At 35.0% G+C, this 19,642-nt stretch overlaps 1 protein-coding gene across 1 annotated transcript in view; it reads left to right on the forward strand.

Moving 5' to 3' along the window:
* MAN1A2 (mannosidase alpha class 1A member 2) overlaps window positions 1-19,642 on the forward strand; it is a 159,534-nt gene that overhangs the window by 107,761 nt on the left and 32,131 nt on the right. The window contains exon 9 of the mRNA XM_004026429.5: window positions 16,061-16,176. Coding sequence (XP_004026478.1) covers window positions 16,061-16,176 — 116 coding nt within the window. The remainder of the gene's footprint in view (window positions 1-16,060; window positions 16,177-19,642) is intronic.

Genomic DNA, 19,642 nt, shown 5'->3' on the forward strand with positions numbered 1-19,642 from the left:
CTAGGAAGAAGTAGAATCCCTGAATAGACGAATAACAAGTTCTGAAATTGAGGCAATAATAGTCTATGAACCAAAAGAAGCCCAGGACCAGACAGATTCACAGCCAAATTCTACCACAGGTACAAAGAGGAGCTTGTACCATTCCTTCTGAAACTAATCCAAACAGTAGAAAAAGAGGGAAATCCTCCGTAACTTATTTTATGACATTAGGATCATCCTGTTACCAAAACCTGGCAGAGACACAACAAAAAAAGAAAATTCCAGGCCAATATCCCTGATGAACATCGATGCAAAAATCCTCAATAAAATACTGGCAAACCGAATCCAGCAGCACATCAACAAATTTATCCACCATGATCAAGTCGGCTTCATCCCTGGGATGCAAGGCTGGTTCAGCATACACAAATCAATAAACATAATCCATCACATAAACAGAACCAATGACAAAAACCACGTGATTATCTCAATAGATGCAGAAAAGGCCTTCGACAAAATTCAACACTCCTTCAAGCTAAAAACTCTCAATAAACTAGATATTGATGGATATCTATAGAGATCTCAAAATAATAAGACCTATTTATGACAAACCCACAGCTAATATATTGAGTGGGCAAAAACTGGAAGCATTCCCTTTGAAAACCGGCACAAGATAAGGATGCCCTCTCTCACTAGTCCCATACAACATAGTACTGGAAGTCCTGGCCAGGGCAGTCAGGCAAGAGAAAGAAATAAAGGGCATTCAAATAGGAAGAGAGGAAGTCAAATTCTCTGTTTGCAGATGATATGATTGTATGTTTAGAAAACCCCGTCGCCTCAGCCCAAAATCTCCTTAAGCTGATAAGCAACTTCAGCAAAGTCTCAGGATACAAAATCAATGTGCGAAAATCACAAGCATTTCTGTACACCAATAATAGACAAACAGAGAGCCAAAATCATGAGTGAACTCCCATTCACACTTGCTACAAAGAGAATAAAATACCTAGGAATCCAACTTACAAGGGATGTGAAGGACCTCTTCAAGGAGAACTACAGTTTTAGCCATTTTAATAGATGTGTAGTGGTAACTCATTTTGGTTTTAATTAGCAGTTCCCAAATGACTAACGATGTTGAACATCTTTTTTATATACTCTTTGCTATCTATTTATCTTCTTTGATGAATTATCTGATCAAATCTCTTGTCTACTGCCTATTAAAAACATTATTTTCTTAATTGTTGAGTTTTGAGATTTCAGTGTATATTCTGGATACAATTCCTATATCAGATATATTCTTGGAAGGTATTTTCACCCCATCTTTTAATTCTCTTAATAGTGTTGAAAAGCAGAAGATTCTAATTAGGAAGTCCATTTTTCCAATTTGCTTTTTATGAATTATATTTTATGTCATATCTAAGAAATCTTTGCCTAACTCAAGCACGCCTAACCCAAGCACACAAAGATTTCTTCCTATGTTTTCTTCTAAAAGTTTATAGATTCAGGTTTTGTATTTACATCTGTGAGACATTTTGAGTTGATTTTTCTATAGGGATCAAAGTTTTTTTTTTTACATATAAATATTCTATTATTTCAGCATCATTGGTTGAAAAGGCTTTCCTTTTTTCACTGCATTGCCTTTGCAGCTTTGTTAAGAATCAGTTGTACATTTAAGTGTATGTTTATTTTTAGACTCTATTCTGTTTGTTATTAAATCTACACAATCAACACAGTGTATACCATCCTGTTTTGATTAGTGTAGATTTATTATAAATGAAGTCAAATAGTGTTAGCCTTCCAAATTTGTTCTTTCTCAATAGTCGTTTTTGCTCTCTAGGTCCTTTGCATTTTCTTTCTTTCTTTTTTTTTCTTCTTCAACTTTTATTTTAAATTCTGGGCTACATGTGCAGGATGTGCTTGTTACATAGGTAAACGTGTGCCATGGTAGGTTGCTGCACAGATCAACCCATCACCTAGGTATTAAGCCCAGCATCCATGAGGTATTCTTCCTGATGCTCTTCCTCCCCCTATACCTCCAAACAGGCCCCAGTGTGTGTTGTTCCCCCATGTATCCATGTGTTCTCATCATTCTGCACTCACTTATAAGTGAGAACATATGGTGTTTGGTTTTCTGTTCCTGTATTAGTTTGCTGAGGCTAATGGCTTCCAGCTCCAGCCATGTCCCTGCAAAGGTCATGATCTTGTTCCTTTTTATGGCTGAATAGTATTCCATGATGTGATGTGTACCACATTTTCTTTATGCAGTGTATTATTAATGGGCATTTAGGTTGATTCCATGTCTTCGCTATTGTGAATAGTGCTGCAGTGAACATAAGCTTGCATATATCTTCATAATAGAATGATTTATATTCCTTTGGGTATATATCCAGTAACGGGGATTACTGGGTCAAATGGTATTTCTGCCTCTAGATCTTCAAGGAATCACCACACTGTCTTCCACAATGGTTGAAATAATTTACACTCCCACCACCAGTATAAAAGCATCCCTTTTTCTCTGTAACCTCACCAGCATTTTTTATTTTTTGACTTTTTAATAATCATTCTGACTGGTGTGAGATGGTTTTTCATGGTGGTTTTGATTTGCATTTCTCTAATGATCAGTGATGTTGAGCTTTGGATCAATTTGATCAATTGATCAGTTTGGGATTGATTTTGATTCAATCCTTATTCTTACTGTGCATTATTTTTTTTTGCCTCTGCCTGCCTGGTAATTTTTGACTAGATTCTATGTGCTGGATATTTTTTTATCCCTAGAAATCTTCTTGAACTTTGCTTAGGGTTACAGTTAAGTTACTTGGAAATAATTTGACCTGTTTCTTGTTTTGCTTTTAGGATTTTTTAGGTGAATCTGGTGCATTGCTCAGTGAGGCAAGATCTTCCTGAGAACTCTACTAAATGTCCTGTGAATTATGAATTTTTCTTGTCTGGCTGGTATGAACATCCACTGTTCCCAGTAGGCTCTTTGTAAGCACCAGGCAGTGTTCCCACCAGTCCTTTCATGTGGTTCTTTCCATTGTCTCAGTTAGTTTCTTCACATGCAAGTGCTGCTCAGTACTCTGCTTAATACTCAAGGGAGATCCTTTGCAGATCCCTGGGGTTCTCTTTCTTTGCGCATCTGTTCTCTCTGGTATACTATCCTATAAACTGTAGCTTCCCCAGTCTTTCCAGACTCAGCCTTATTTCTGAAACTTAGAGAGTCCATAGGTCTGTGCCTTAATTTTTTCTCTCTGTGCCTTTGCCTGAAAATTTTCTTGATGCAGTAATTTACAGGCAATAATGGGACTCACCTTGTTTGTTTTCCATCATTTAGCGATTACTGTCCTCTGTTGTCTGATGTTCATTGTCTTGAAAACCAGTGTTTCATGTATTTTGTCCAAAGTGTTTGGTTGTTTTAGGTTTCAGGCTAAGCTCAAGTACCCATTACTCTATTTTAGCCAGAAGCACTTTTTTAAAAAGAAGTCAATTCCTATTATGTTATTTTTCCTCCTATTTACTGGGCATTCTTAAAATATCCTACCCCATGCTGCCTCATTTTTTTACTCATTTGAGTATTTGCATATATGTATATTTCCATCTTTTTCTAACAGTTGCCCTTGAATTTTAACTTATATCTTGTTTATATTTTTTCTAACAACATCTAGACTTAATCATTACTGTATCTTCCCTCTGAACAACATGAAAACTTGTGTACTTTCACTACCCCATTGCCTAGCCTTATCATGAACTTGAGGTTCAAAGAGTTAATCCCTCTGTTCATTATTGCTTTTTGCACACTCCATTCTATTCTCTTAGATTTTTTGCTTTAATTTTTAGAACACTTCCTCTAGGAGTTTCTAATGATTCGTTACCTACACCTTTCCCTCAACCCCACCCAGATGACCTAAGTCAAGATGAAAGAAAAGATCCTTCTGCAAGAAATCTCTTTACCTATCAACTCATTTATTTGCCCACTTGATCTTCTGTTTCTCCAGTCTCAGAGAATCCAGCATCCACTGTTCTGCCCAGTATTTATCCATTGACCTGTGCTCTGTCTGGATCCTATCTTCTCTCAACTCTTGAACTTTTTCTTTTTTGGTGTTTGCATTTACTTATGCTATATTAAACTTCTTGGTTCCTTTCTCATAGCCAGTAGGTTCCTCTCTCTACTTCAGCTGTTTTTCAATGCCATAGATTCCTTCTGGCAAATATTCTGTACCTCTTCTTCATGTCTTGGTAAAGCCTATTTAAAAAAAAAAAGGAATAGTCTATTTTTCTTGTTTGCCTTCTGTTCACTTCTCAATACATTGCATTCTGGGCTCTGCTCCCCATCACTTCACTAAAAATAATTTGACCCTCTTACTGTCCTATAGACTAGTCCAAAAAAAGGACAATGTACTAGGTATTGCTGTATAACAAACCCCTCTAAAATTTAGTAGCTTAAAACAATTTTTTATTTCTCTGGAATCAACAGGTTGCCTGAGTGATTGTGCTGATCTGGCTTGGGCTTTGCTTATCTTATCTGGGTTTGTTCATGTGTCTGCAGGTAGATGACAAGTTGGTTGAAGGCTAGCTTGGCCCCACTGGGGAGGACTCAGCTCTGCTTCATGTGGTCTCATCATCTATCAGGAGATACCATGCTTTTTACATAGCAGTGACAGTTCCACAAAAAGAAGTGGAGCATGCAAGGCTTCTTGAGGCTTAGGATTGAAATTGGCACACTGTTACGTTTTACCAGATTCAGTTAAACAAAGCAAAATGCAAGGCCAGTCCAGTTTCAAAGGATGGAAATTTGTTTCATGTTCTTTACACAGCTTCTTAAATGTTGATATTCCTAGAAATTTTTCCTCTAACCCTTTCCATTTTGCCTCACCAACCTCATCTCTTTTTACAGGATGACAAAATTTGCCCTATATATTGGTGACATCCAAATCAGCAATTAGCAAACTATGGGAGACCAGCCTGTGGCCTGTTGTTATATGGCCCACTAGCTTAGAATGGTATATATATATATGTTCTAGGGTACATGTGCACACGTGCAGGTTTGATACATAGGTATACATGTGACATGTTGGTTTGCTGTACCCATCAACTCATCATTTACAACTCATCGTATGTCTTTACAGTAGCATGATTTATAATCCTTTGGGTAGATACCCAGTAATGGGATTGCTGTGTCAACTGGTAATTCTAGTTCTAGATCACTGAGGAATTGTGACACTGTCTTCCACAATGGTTGAACTAATTTACACTCCCACCAACAGTGTAAAAGTGTTCCTATTTTTCCACATCCTCCACAGCATCTGTTGTTTCCTGACTTTTTAATGATTGCCATTCTAACTTGCGTGAGATGGTATCTCATTGTGGTTTTGATTTGCATTTCTCTGATGACCAGTGATGATGAGCATTTTTTCATGTGTCTGTTGGCTGCATATACAGACATATATATATGTCTCAAAAGAAGACTGTTTTGAGAAGTGTCTGTTCATGTCCTTTGCCCACTTTTTGATGGGGTTGTTTTTTTTCTTGTAAATTTGTTTCAGTTATTTGTAGATTCTGGATATTAGCCGCTTGTCAGATGGGTAGATTGCAAAACTTTTCTCTCATTCTGTAGGTTGCCTGTTCACTCTGATGGTAGTTTCTTTTGCCATGCAGAACTTCTTTAGTTTAATTAGATCCCATTTGTCTATTTTGGGTTTTGTTGCCATTGCTTTTGGTGTTTTAGTCATGAAGTCCTTCCCATGCCTATATCCTGAATGGTACTGCCTAGGTTTTCTTCTAGGATTTTTATGGTTTTAGGTCTTAGGTTTAAGTCTTTAATCTATCTTGAATTAATTTTTGTATGAGATGTAAGGAAGGCATCCAGTTTTAGCTTTCTACATATGGCTAGCCAGTTTTCCCAGCACCATTTATTAAATAGGGAATCCTTTCCCCGTTTCTTGTTTTTGTCAGGTTTGTCAAAGGTCAGATGGTTGTAGATGTGTGGTGTTATTTCTGAGGCCTCTTTCTCTTCCATTGGTCTATATATCTGTTCTGGTACCAATACCATGCTGTTTTGGTTACTGTAGCCTTATAGTACAGTTTGAAGTCAGGTAGCGTGATGTCTCCAGCTTTGTTCTTTTTTGCTTAGGATTGTCTTGGCAATGCAGGCTCATTTTTGGTTCCATATGAACTTTAAAGTAGTTTTTTCCATTTCTGTGAAGAAAGTCATTGGTAGCTTGATGGAGATGGCATTGAATCTATAAATTACTTTGGGCAATATGGCCATTTTCATGATATTGGTTCTTCCTATCAATGAGCATGGAATATTCTTCCATTTGTTTGTGTCCTCTTTTATTTAGTTGAGCAGTGGTTTGTAGTTCTCCTTGAAGAGGTCCTTCACATCCCTTGTAAGTTGGATTCTTAGGTATTTTATTCTCTTTGTAGCAATTGCAAATGGGAGTTCACTCATGATTTGGGTCTCAATTTGTCTGTTAGTGGTGTACATAAATGCTTGTGGTTTTTGCACATTGATTTTGTATCCTGAGACTTTGCTAAAGTTGCTTATCAGCTTAAGGAGATTTTGGGCTGAGACGATGGGGTTTTCTAAACATACAATCATGTCATCTGCAAACAGGGACAATTTGACTTCATTTCCTAATTGAATCCCCTTTATGTCTTTCTCTTGCCTGATTGCCCTGGCCAGAACTTCCAACACTGTGTTGAATAGGAGTGGTGAGAGAGGGCATCCTTGTCTTGTGCCAGTTTTCAAAGGGAATGCTTCCAGTTTTTGCCCATTCAGTATGCTATTGGCTGTGGGTTTGTCATAAATAGCTCTTATTATTTTGAGATGCGTTCCATCAATACCTAGTTTATCATTGGTATGTGTTTCAGGTATGGGGTGGGATTTTGCATCAACTTTTAAGAGCATCTTGACAAATAATCATTGTATAACCACAGTTGACCCTTGAACAACACAGAGGGGTTAGAGTCACCAACCCCTTGTGTAATCAAAACTTCACATATAACTTTTGACTCCCCCAGAAGTTAACTACTAATAGCCTACCGTTGACCCAGAAGTCTTACCAATAACATAGTCAACTAGTGCATATTTTGTATGTTATATATATTATATACTGTATTCTTAAAGTAAGCCAGAGAAAATAAAATGTCATGAGGAAAATCATAAGGAAGAGAAAATACATACACAGTACTGTACTGTGTTTATTGATGTTGTAAATTTATGTTGTCTGTTTACAAGATGAATAGTCTGTGTCAAATGGTGGCAACTACAGTGGCAAACCTCAATCTACGGTACAAATCAAACAGTCCAACTTTTTGTTGTAATATCATGACTTTTCGCTGCTTCTTGGGAACACTTTCAGATTGCTAGTGGCACTTCATATGGGTCCCATGGTGTTTTTGAAGGTTTACACTACTGTGCCAAACAATGAAAAATACACAAGAACCATGAGAAATCACTTTTTACTGCAATATGCAATTTACTGAAGACACGGAGATGATTAGTGTCACAAGTTGTTTTAAGTGGATGCTCTTAACACTTGAGTTCACTGCATAGCAAAAAGAGGTGTCTGTGAAATTATTACAGTAGTAAAGTATGTACTGCAATAAATCTTACACATTTATGATTTAATACTGCATCTTTACATTTCTTTACATTTCTCTTGACTATCAATGGCACCATGTATGTCTGTGTATATGTAAGTTTTGATACATTTTAACTTTTTATAATAGATTTGTATATATTTCATGATACTAAATGGTAAAATAGGCTAGTATCTACACATATGTTATTCATTCATGACACACTCAACTTTTTCTTAGTATTTTCTCTATTTCTAGGCCATGTGGCTTGTCTATGTGTTTTTCCACATTGTTGGAAATCTTAAAGATAATTTCAATATATTTATTTTTAAAAATTCACGTGTAAGTGGATCCACGCAGTTCAAATCTGTGTTCAAGGGTTAAATGTTTTATGATTTTTCAAAGGTTTTTCTGTGCAACACATTTTAAAAAGGTTTTCTATGTAAAATCATCTTGAATAACAAAGTGGTTATAAACTTACAAGTTCCATACCATAAATAAATACAGGAATTAAACCAAGATTCCTTTAACTTCCATGTGCTTTGGTTTTTATTCGTGATAGGACAAACAATGGGAGCAGATTATGAGACAGAGGAATAAGAAGTTAAACATGTATAGTATTAATTAATTGCAGTTATCAAAGAAGTAGTGAACTTGATAAGGTTATAGTAGTACTTCTGCTTCATGGAAGAAGACTGAACTATAACGTCACCACTGTGGCCATTCATCTTTCTTGAGACCATAATGAAATGAAAGTAGATAAATATTTATAAATAGGCATAAACTCATAATAATAAAAAGATTTGAAGGCAAGCGGGAGGTAATAATGGACAAGATATTTCAACAAATTTGCAGAACATAGAGTGGCTGGGAATGGCTACAGAGGGACTACAGGAAAGGTAACTGATGGAATCGCAGAGAGATTTTGGGTTCATAAACAATAGATACCAGTAAACAAATATATTCAAAGTACAGCAAAAACCAGATATTTATTCAAGGTTGTTATATGGAACATGGGCTCTACCTGAAATCCTTATGTTCCACCTCCATCCCTGGTATTTACCACTAGAATAACTATACAACCCTCTTTTTTAAAAATCACATGATTTCACTGAGGAAAGTTAAAGCTTTCAATATGGATGTTAGTTTCCCAAAATAAAGTCTCCCTTCATTGTGAAATTTAACCAGGTCCACAGTCCCGCAATATCCATTCCTGATTCTGAAAGCCTACCAGTTAGCCCATCCTTCCTCAAAGTATTCTACATAGAAAGCAGCCAGTCAGTATTCCCACTCAGGGGATAGAATTAGTGACAATTAGGTCTACTCAGTGGAGGAACACCTGCTATTCAGTAGAGGAAACCCACACTAGCTACCCAGAACTTTATTCTTAAGCACGGATAATTAAATAATGGTTGACTACTACAGTGGGATATTATACAGAAATGCAAATAAATGATACATAGTTACATATAACAACATGGTTGAATCTTGAGCTATAGAAGCTGGACATGACAATACGGTTACATTTAATTAATATATTAAATATACCAATAGGCAAAATAAGCTCATAGTAATTGGGAGAGGGTATCAGATGGTAAATGTATTAAAAATTCAAAGAAGTAGTTACCCCAAAAGTTAAGATATTGGTTACTTTTTTGGTGGGTGGGAATTATGATTTTGTGGGATACATGGAAGGTATTGTTCTGACTGTGGGTTATACAAGTATTCTCTATAATAAGGAGAACATTTATGTTTTATATGCTTTTCTGTATACATGTTAAATTTCACAGTAAAAAATATAATCAAAAAAGGGATCCCACAGGAGACAGACAATTCTATAAACATTTTTAATTCTCCATTTTAGTCAAATAACTCGGAGAAGTTATATTCATAGAGTAAAAATAGGATGCTATGAAAAGGAAGCAATTAGAGAATGAAAAAAGAGTTCAGATTAAAAGTATGATTGCTGACATTAAAGCTTCAGTGAAGAGACTAAAGATAAAATTGATTTAATAAAGTTCCTGGAATATACAGGGAGAACAAAAGACTAAAATTTGAGAGAAAATAATAGAAACTCAGTCCAGGAGGTTCAATTTCCAATTAATGAGCAATTCAGAGGAGATAACTGAGAAAGTGGAGTACAGAAAATATCAAAGAAATAGTAGAAAAGATTTTTCCCAGAGATGAAAGATACTGATCTTTAGTTTGTACCTAGCACATTGTACCTAGCACAACGACTGTAAGAACAAACAAATAAAAAAAAGACTATACCTAAATTTAATCAGTGTTTAAGTGAAGATTCTAAACCTTGGAGAAGAGAGCTGAGTGTGAGGAAGTAAGATTGGGAACATATTAAGCCTATTAAAAATAACATCAGATTTCTTATCAATTATACTGGATGTTAGAAGGTATTGGAATGGTACTTTCAAGAAGCTCTGGGGGAAAATTATTTCCAACCTTAAATTTGATACCCGTGTGAAATAAAATTAAGTGAGAGAGCATAGCAATGACATTTTCGGATGAAAGGGTTTGCATCCCACACACTTTTGTGGGAAGTTATTTCAGACTGTGATTCAGTAAAACAGGTGTAGACAAAGACTTAGGACTGAAGAAGTAATAGGCATAACTCTGGAAAGCAAGAAAAGAGAAGTGGCAAGATGACAGCTGTGGAGTATGCCTAGAAAATGACCAGATTGGGAGGAAGGTCTCTAGCGGAGTAAGGAGCGAGGGGTGACTCAGTATAAGTAACATGGTTGATAGGCTAGGATACAATAAATGATTAGGGAAAGTGATGGGAGACAATAGGAAACCAGTTAGAAAATCTGGAGAAAACTAAAAGCTATACAAGAAAGTCGTAGTTAAAACATAAGGACAACTAAAATGTAGCATGATTTTACGCAGTTGATGTCTAAGAAAAGACTGGGCAGCTGATAAGATGGTAGCGTCACTGAATGAGTCAAGACATTTTAACATAACCGCAAAATAGAGGTTGTAATATTGATGGGAATATTTTGTCATAGTTGTTTTGATATATACATATTTTAAAATAGTTAAAATGTAAAATCACTGCTCTCTTGTTCATTACCAAAAAATGTGCCGAAAAGGTACCACTAACCTTTACCCCATCCCAAATGCCCATTAAGTATAAGGGACTCTCTCTATCTACTCTATTCATTTCTGTATTGTTTTAATATTTTACAAGTTATGTGTTAACTTTTATGATTTTTTTGTGATTATAAAATGTGTCAATTTGTTAGAATTAATTTAGCTTCTAACTATAATCTATTGTATAAATCCATCATATATTACCATCCTTATAAAATTATTAATGTAAGTATGATGAATATGGAAAGCTATTCAAAATTTAATTGTGAATTTCTTGTTCTATCTGAAATGTAGAATAAGACATCTTATTATTGCCCTGTCTTCTACTCCTCCAAGTGACTTCTGTAATACCCAGCCACTTAATGTTCGACATTCAGGAAGCTTTCATAAAGCAGAGGTGTCCTTTTAGATATTTAGATGGAAAATAAAGAATATCATTAATCTTAGTTGAAAGCAAATGGCTTTTTTTTTTTTCTTGAGACAGAGTCTCACTTTATTGCCTAGGCTGGAGTGCAGTGTTGCAATTGTTGCAACTTCTGCCTCCTGGGTTCAAGGTATTCTCATGCCTCAGCCTCCCAAGTAGCTGGGATTACAGGGGTGCACCACCATGCCTGGCTAATTTTTGTATTTTTAGTAGAGATGGGGTTTCCCCATGTTGGCCAGGCTGGTATGGAACTCCTGACCTCAAGTGATCTGATCACCTCGGCCTCCCGAAGTGCTGGGATTGCAGGCGTGAGCCACCATACCCGGCTGCAAATGGCCATTTTATATAGTGTTCAAAACCTGGCAAAACAAATTTATGGTGATAATAGAAATTAGAAAAAAATGGTATCATTAGGTATTGACTGTGAAGGCCACATGAGGAAAACTTTTATGATGCCAGAAATGTACTATAGTTTTATCTTGGTTGTGGCTTTGTTGGTATATACATGTGTAAACATCAAAATTATACACTTAGCATTAAATTAAAAAAAGAAGTGAGAAGTAATAGCATTTGAGATGAGGTAAAAGTGAATTATGGGAATATTAGCAGACATACTGCTTAAGGTGAATGATAGCTCTTTTCCCCCATTTATTACTTTCTACAACGAAAGGTGATTTTTAATTATATAAGTTACATGTATTTAGATAATTGTAAGTGTCTAAAGTTAAAATCGAAGGGCTCCTTCCTTAGAGCATCGCTTAGCCCAGGAGTTTGAGATCAAATCTTTTCTATGTATACACCAACATTCTTTAAAAACACATTTTGAGAAGTATCAAACTATATAGATAATTCTGAAATTTGCTCCTTCTGCCCACTCAACAGCATATAATAGATATCTTTTAGTGTCGGATTATAGATTCACCCTGATTCTCTTTAATGATTGTGCAGTCCTCCATAGTATGTTTATATCGTAACTTAGCCTCCTCCCTAAACATTTCAGGTTATCTTTAGTTTTTTATTAATGAAAATGATTCTGATTAAGTTTTTTTATATCTATATTTGTATATTTCTGCAAATATTGTTATAGGATAATTCCAGAACTACAATTCCTAGGTTAAATTTTGTTAGCTTCTGCAAAATTGTCCTTCAGTTTCAACAACTGGGAACCATAATCTTGCCAACATTGGATATTATCAGTCTTTTAAAATGTTCACTGATCTAATGGACAAAAATGGAATCTCACTGTTTTAATTTGCCTTTTTCTGATCACTAGTGAAATTGGGCATCCTTTCTTATGTTAATTATAAATTGATGTTTCTTTTTTTGTTGTGTGTACCCTATTTTAATTTTCCTTATTTGTCAGGAGTCGTCGTTTATGAGAGTAATCCTTTTCTTGTTATGTATGTTGCAAATTTCTTCTCCAATTTCTAGTCTTTTAGATTTATTTGTCTTTTAGCTTTAACTTACAAAGCTATCCATTTTTCCTTTATGACTCCTTCATTTTGTATTTCGCTTAAGATCATTTACTTAGGAAGACCAGATATGTTCTTATATTTTGTTCTGGAAACTTATTCTTTTGCATTTTACTTTTAAATCATTAATCATCCACAAATGTATTTTGTGAGCTAAATATATGAATATTAGTATGCTTTTTCTTTCCCATAATGGATAGCCAGTTTTTGCCATAAATGACTGAATAATCTGTCTTTTCCTCACCAATTTAAAAACCAGGGATATTACTGTATGAATGAATGAGGGTTATAAGAAATGTACTTTTTTTTTTTTTAATGCAGAGAGGAAGATGTCAGTTTTGAAGCAGAGTTCAAGGATATAGGGCAGGGTTTGTAGAAAATCCAGGATAAAGGAGTGTGGTTGCCTTGGGAGCTGTAGTGTCAAATTGGATAGGTTTAAAAGTATAGGTGGGATGAAGTAAGAATATATCTAGGACAAACAAATATAGGCATACCCATATGTTTATATGCTTAGCTATATGCTTTGCTTTACTGCACTTCACAGATATTGCAGGGTTTGGTGTGTGTGTGTGTTTGCAAATTGCAGATTTGTGATTACCCTGTGCTGAGCAAATCCGTCAGCATCATTTTTTTGACAGCATGTGTTCGCTTTGTGTCTCTGGGTCACATTTTGGTAATTCTTGGAATATTTCAAATTTTTTCCTTAGTATTATGTATGTTATAGTGATCCGTAATCAGTGATCTTTGATATTATTATTGTGTTTGTTTTGGGCAGCATGAACAGCACCCATAGAAAATGACAAACTTAATAAATTATGTTGTGTGTGTTCTGACTGCTCTACCAACTAGCCATTTCCCTGTCTCTCTCCTTTGGCCTCCCTATTCTTTGAAAGACAACAATATTAATATAAGGCCAATTAATAACCCTATAATGTACACCTAGTATGCATCAATATTAATCTTTCAATGGCCTCTAAATATTCCAGGTAAAAGGGTCATATGTCTCTCACTTTTCATCAAAAGCTAGATGTAATTAAGCTTAGTGAGGAAGGCATGTCAAAAGCCAAGACAGGCCAAAGGCTAAGCCTCTTGCACCAGTTAGGCAGATTGTGAAAGGAAAGGAAAAGTTCTTGAAGGAAATTAAAAATGCTATGCCAGTGAACACATGAATAATGAGAAAACAAAATAGCCATATTGCAGGCATGGGAAAAGTCTGAATGGTCTGGGTAGAAGACCAAACCAGCTACAACATTCCCTGAAGCCAAAGCATCATCCAGAGCAAGGCTCTAGCTCTCTTCAATTCTGTGAATGCTAAGAGAGGTGAGGAAGCTGTAGGAGAAGAGTTTGAGGCTTACAGAGGTTGGTTTATGAGGTTTAAAGAAGGAAGCTGCCTCCAAAACATAAAGGTGACAGGTGAAGCAGCAAATGCTGATGGAAGAACTGCAGCAAGTGATCCAGAAGATTTTTTTTTTTCCAGAAGAACTAACTAAGTTAATTGATGAAGGCAGCTACACTAAACAACAGATTTTCAATGTAGATGGAACAGGTTTCTACTGGAAGAAGATGCCATCTCATAGATGAAGAGAAGTCAATGCTTGGCTTTCAAGGACAGGCTGACTCTTGTTGGGGGGCTAATGCAGCTGTTGATTTTAATTTGAAGCCAGTGCTCATTTACCATTCTGAAAATCCTAGGGCCTCTAAGAATTTTGCTACATCTACTCTCTGTGTGGTCTGTAAATGGAACAACAAAGTTCAGTTGAGAGCACATCTGTTGATGGCAGAGTTTACTGAATATTTTAAGCACACGGTTGAGAACTGCTAAGCAAAAAAGATCTCTTTCAAAATATTACTGCTCATTGACAATGCACCTGGTCACCCATTTTCTACAGTGAAGATGCCCAAGGAGATTAATGTTGGTTTCATGCCTGCTAACAATATCCATTCTGTAGCCCATGGGTCAAAGAGTGATTCAGACTCTCAAGTCTTATTTAAGGATTGCATTTTGTAAGGCTATAGCTGCCATATGTAGTGATACCTCTGACAGATCTCAGCAAAGTAAATGGAAAACCTTCGGGAAAGGAGTCACTATTCTAGATGCCATTAAGAACATTTGTGATTCATGGGAGGAGGTCAAAGTATCAACATTAACAGGAGTTTGGAAGAATTTGATTCCAGTCCTCATGGGTGATTTTGAGGGGTTCAAACTCAAGTGGAGGAAGTAACTGTAGATGTGGTGGAAATAGCAAGAGAACCAGAATTAGAAGTGGGGCCTGAAGATAGGACTGAGTTACTGCAGTCTTATGATAAGACTTGAATGGATGAGGAGTTGCTTCTTAACAGATGCGCAAAGAAAATGGTTTCTTGAGATGGAATCTACTCCTGGTGAAGAAGCTGTGAACATTGTCGAAATGACAATAAGGATTTAGAATACTACGTAAATTTAGTTGATGCAGCGGTGTCACGATATGAGAGTGGCCTCCAAGTTTGAAAGAATTTTTACTGTGGACAAAATGCTATCAAACAGCACCACAAGCTACAGAGAGATCTTTCGTCTTGCAGAGAAATCAAACAGGAAGAATCAATCAATACAGCAGACTTTATTGTTGTCTCATTTTAAGAAATTGCCCCGGCCACCCCAGCCTTCAGCAGCCACCACCCTGATCAGTCAGCAACCATCATCATCAAGGCAAGACCCTCCACCATCAAAAAAGAGTATGGCTTGCTGAAAGTCAGATCATTTGTATTTTTAGCAATAAAGTATTTTTAAAATTAAGATTTGAACATTGTTTATTTAAACATAGTGCTGTCAACACAACTTTTATACCTACTGGGAAACCAAAAAGTTTGTGTGACTCACTTTGTTGCAATATTTGCTACATTGCAGTAGTCTGGAAACAAACTTGGAGTATCTCTGAGGTATGCCTGTGTGTACTAAAATTTGTATGAATAGTAATCAAGGGGAGCAAGTCAACAGCTACTTATGTTATACAAGGTGATATTATAAAGGAATTCTTGGGCTTTTTTTCTTTTTGTAGATGTATTTTAATTTATTATCTTTGGCTTAGGAATTACCATTAACCATTGTATAGGAACATGTCTAAGAGTGAGCTCTTTTTGCTTAACATCAGCTTTAAGTTGAGCTTTCATATTTAGACATAACTTATTTATTTAAAGCTATTAATATATAAAAGGTAATTATCAATTCTGGAAAAGTTTGGCTCTATGACAGTGAACAAACTGTAATTCAAGAAAAAGACTACTAATTATGTGAAGCACCACATCCAGAGAAAAAAGATTTTCTAGCAAATTGGATACACATATAGAGGAAAGTGATTATGTGTGATTACTTATGGGACTAAATTTGAAGTATGTTGGAAATAGGGTTGTCAATGTAATTTTAAAATTATTGACCTCTAACATAGTCATTATAATTGAAAATGTTACTTTATTTGTCTTGTCTTCCCTTGCCTTTACCTCTATCCTTCTGTTTTCTCCTTTGTTACAGATCATACATCTGTCGGTGGCCTGGGAGACAGTTTTTATGAATACTTACTGAAAGCATGGTTGATGTCAGATAAAACAGACCATGAGGCAAGAAAGATGTATGATGATGCTATTGAGGTGATTATTTCCAGAACATTTTTCTACTTAATGGATTGAATGTACAGTGTATTTTGTAGTGACTAGATGAATATCTTATAACCATTTTATTATAGACATTCAGTAAATACATACAAGCATTTTATTATATGCATTCACTGTAGAGTTTGTTACTATTTTAATAGAAAAGCCTCATATTAAGTCTTCTTTTATTTGTGACATTTTTAAAGAAATTTTTGAAGAAAGAATTTATTGTAGTCCAGGTGCAGTGGCTCATGCCTGTAATCTCAGCGCTTTGGGAGGCTGAGGTAGGCAGATCACTTGAGGTTGGGAGTTCAAGACCAGCCTGGCCAACATGGTGAAAACCCATCTCTACTAAAAATACAAAAATTAGCTGGGCATGGTGGTGCATGCCTGTAGTCCCAGCTACTTGGGAGGCTGCAGCAGTAGAATCGCTTGAAGCTGGAAGGCAGAGGTTGCAGTGAGCTGAGATCTCATCATTGCACTCCAGCCTGGGTGACAGAGCAAGACTCTGTGTCAACAATAAATAAAATAAGAATTTATTTTAGTGTATTCATGAAAATTGATTTTATTTACTTTTAGTTAATGTTTACAGAGACTGGAAAAACTTCTGACTTTATATACATTTTCATAAACATTTTTCTTTCAAATGAACCCTTGAATCTACACATTGAGAACCTTATGGGTAAATACTTAAATAATGACAACACACTTATATAGTATTTTCTACGTGCCGGGCACTGTTCTAACCCTTCTCACATATATGAGATCATTTAATCATTATCACCATTTTACACATGAGGACCTTAAGGAACAATGAAGTTAAAGTAACTTGCTGAAGGTTGCATTGCTGGTAATTGATGGGGCGTGGAACTGAACAGTCTGGCTGCCGAGCCAGTGCTTTTAACCACTGTATTATATTGTTTCATATTTAAATGACTTCATACCATGATATTGTGACAGTTTATAATTGGAACAAGATTCATTCTAGGAAGAATTTATATGGAGTATTTCTAAGAAAAAACTGTGAAATAGAAAAGTAAGTCAAAAGTGTGTTAAGTGTGTTTAGCAGGTTATTAGCTTCCTGCTCTATTATAAACTGATACCCACTTAACAATTTTAGTTATTTTTTAAAAGTTGTATATTTTGTATATAACAACTCTGCTGATGTAGTCAGTAATTAGTTGTCAGAGTTATAATTTCTGTTTGGTTTGTTTTTTTCATTAAACCAAGAATCTTATCCATTTTATATCCCTACTGTTCAGGCACATAATTTGTTACAATTGTTTTTAAAAAATGCACTGGAGTTGAACTTAATATGTGGCTCACAGTGTTTTGCCCATTATAGGTACTCAACAAGTGTTTATTGAGATATTGTGTTAAATAATAAATTGAACTAAAGGTACAACCAAGAATATAAATTTTAGTAGGAGAACTTTATTCTCTTTTATTAAAATTTAAACCTAGAAAGTTGTATGATCCAAGATGGGTTATTATCTGGGAAGAATTTAATATTCTTAGAACCATATTGTTGAAAATAGTTTTTAGTAATTCCCGCTAGACTGTGGCCTCCTTTGAGGGCAGAGACTAATTTATTTATCATTATCTCAGCACCTAGCACGATACCTGAAACATAATAAGTATTCCGTAGTATTTGATAAATGCATGAATATATTTAATATTATATTTGAGAACATGTGATATATCATATACCATGTAATAAATTAATTTTGTCTGTTTTCTTGTAATTTTCTTTAAAACTATTTTGACTTTTGCTTAATTTTTTCCAAAGGAAAAAAATTGTATTTGTCATTGTTTTTTTAATTATACATGCTTTGAAAGGCATGATAACTGCTTTGAAAGTTAACCTTATATAAATTCACACTATTTTTCATGAATCATCTGCTATATGTTATGTATCTTGTAAATATTTCTGTACTTGCTTTCTTTTCCCTGTTTTTATTAGTTTTATTAGTTTATTAAATCAAGAATAGGTACCTAATAAATGTTTTTTAATAACAGTTGATCAGCTTTCACTTTGAGACATGATCTCAAGTATGCAGTCTTTGCAGTGTTAATTATTTTCAAAAACTATTCTATTAGCATATTATAAAATAAATGACATATGGAATGTATGAAAGAGATAGGAATGACCACTTAAGACTCATTGTAATTTGAAATACATTATTTTTAAACTTTGTCTTTCTGAGCTATTTTACTTAAATTATTCCATACCCATCCTACCTTCCCCTATCCTTACAGATACCCATATCCTTTGTTTCTACTTTCTTTTAAAATTATTGGTAAAAAGCCCTAACTGACTGCCTTTTACTTTAGTTCTAGTAAGTCCAGGTGGATATGCTTGGATATCTTTTAATTGTAATATGGTAAGATTTAGGTTATAATGAACAGAAATGACAAACATATGGATACCATCTTTAGGCGTTTTTGGAATACCTTATATGTGGAAAACATGGTACTATCATGAGGTTCAAAAAGATGAAAAATACCACCCCATACTCAAAAAACTAATCTTTTTGTGCTTCAGAGTACTATGGTTAAAACAATGACAAAAACTTATAATCCAAAGATAATTATCATTTTGGTTATCAGCCACCTCTCATTCCCCAACATCAAATACAATTATCTAAGCGCACCATTCATTTATAAAATTACTTAATAATTAAACATATATTGAGTGCACACTACATTATATGCCTTCTGGAATACAGGTGATGAGTAAGACATAGTCACTCCAGTTCTGTTAAACTCACATCATTATTATGGAGAATACAGAGTAAAATTTTCCAAGGCTGATTGTTACTAAACTTGTCAGAGAACAACTGACAGTAAAAATACTCCTTTTTGTCAGAAAGAAAAGTTAACCACTAATCATGTATAATAGTTTCTACTAAAGAAAACTGAGTTAATGGCCATTGCTTATACTTTTCCATAGAAATACCTCTAAAGGTAGAAAATAGCTCATCTCAGCAAAGTCTAAGAACATATTCCAAAGGAGCAAAGCTCTTAAAAATCTCATTTTAAAACTGAAATGTGATTGTTATACTCTGATATACTCAAGTTTAATATAGACTATTTCTCTCAGCATTCCTGCATCTTTTGAGAAAAATGTATATTCCAGTAGGGTAGACAGTGTTTATAATATGGCTTCTCTTATCCATGACAAAGCATCCAAAACAAATGCCTAAATTTGAGAAGTAAGGGACTAAAGATAATATTATGTAGAAGGTAGTCTTTAGGCCAAGTCTCTCCTCTTCCACTCTGTCTTATTATGGTAGTGATTCAGGTATTGGTTCCAGATTATATGCAATTTGATCACCCACTCCAACGCTTGCTGTTAATTAAGTCTCAGTTTGGGAAAGTTACTACTTTATAGACTATCATATTACCCAGGTTTTATAATGGCCAGAAGGATATAGTAAGTTTGAACACTAATAGTTTGCAT

The sequence above is a fragment of the Gorilla gorilla genome, chromosome 1 (assembly GCF_029281585.2).
Source record: "Gorilla gorilla gorilla isolate KB3781 chromosome 1, NHGRI_mGorGor1-v2.1_pri, whole genome shotgun sequence".
In the NCBI taxonomy this organism is placed as follows: Eukaryota; Metazoa; Chordata; class Mammalia; order Primates; family Hominidae; genus Gorilla; species Gorilla gorilla.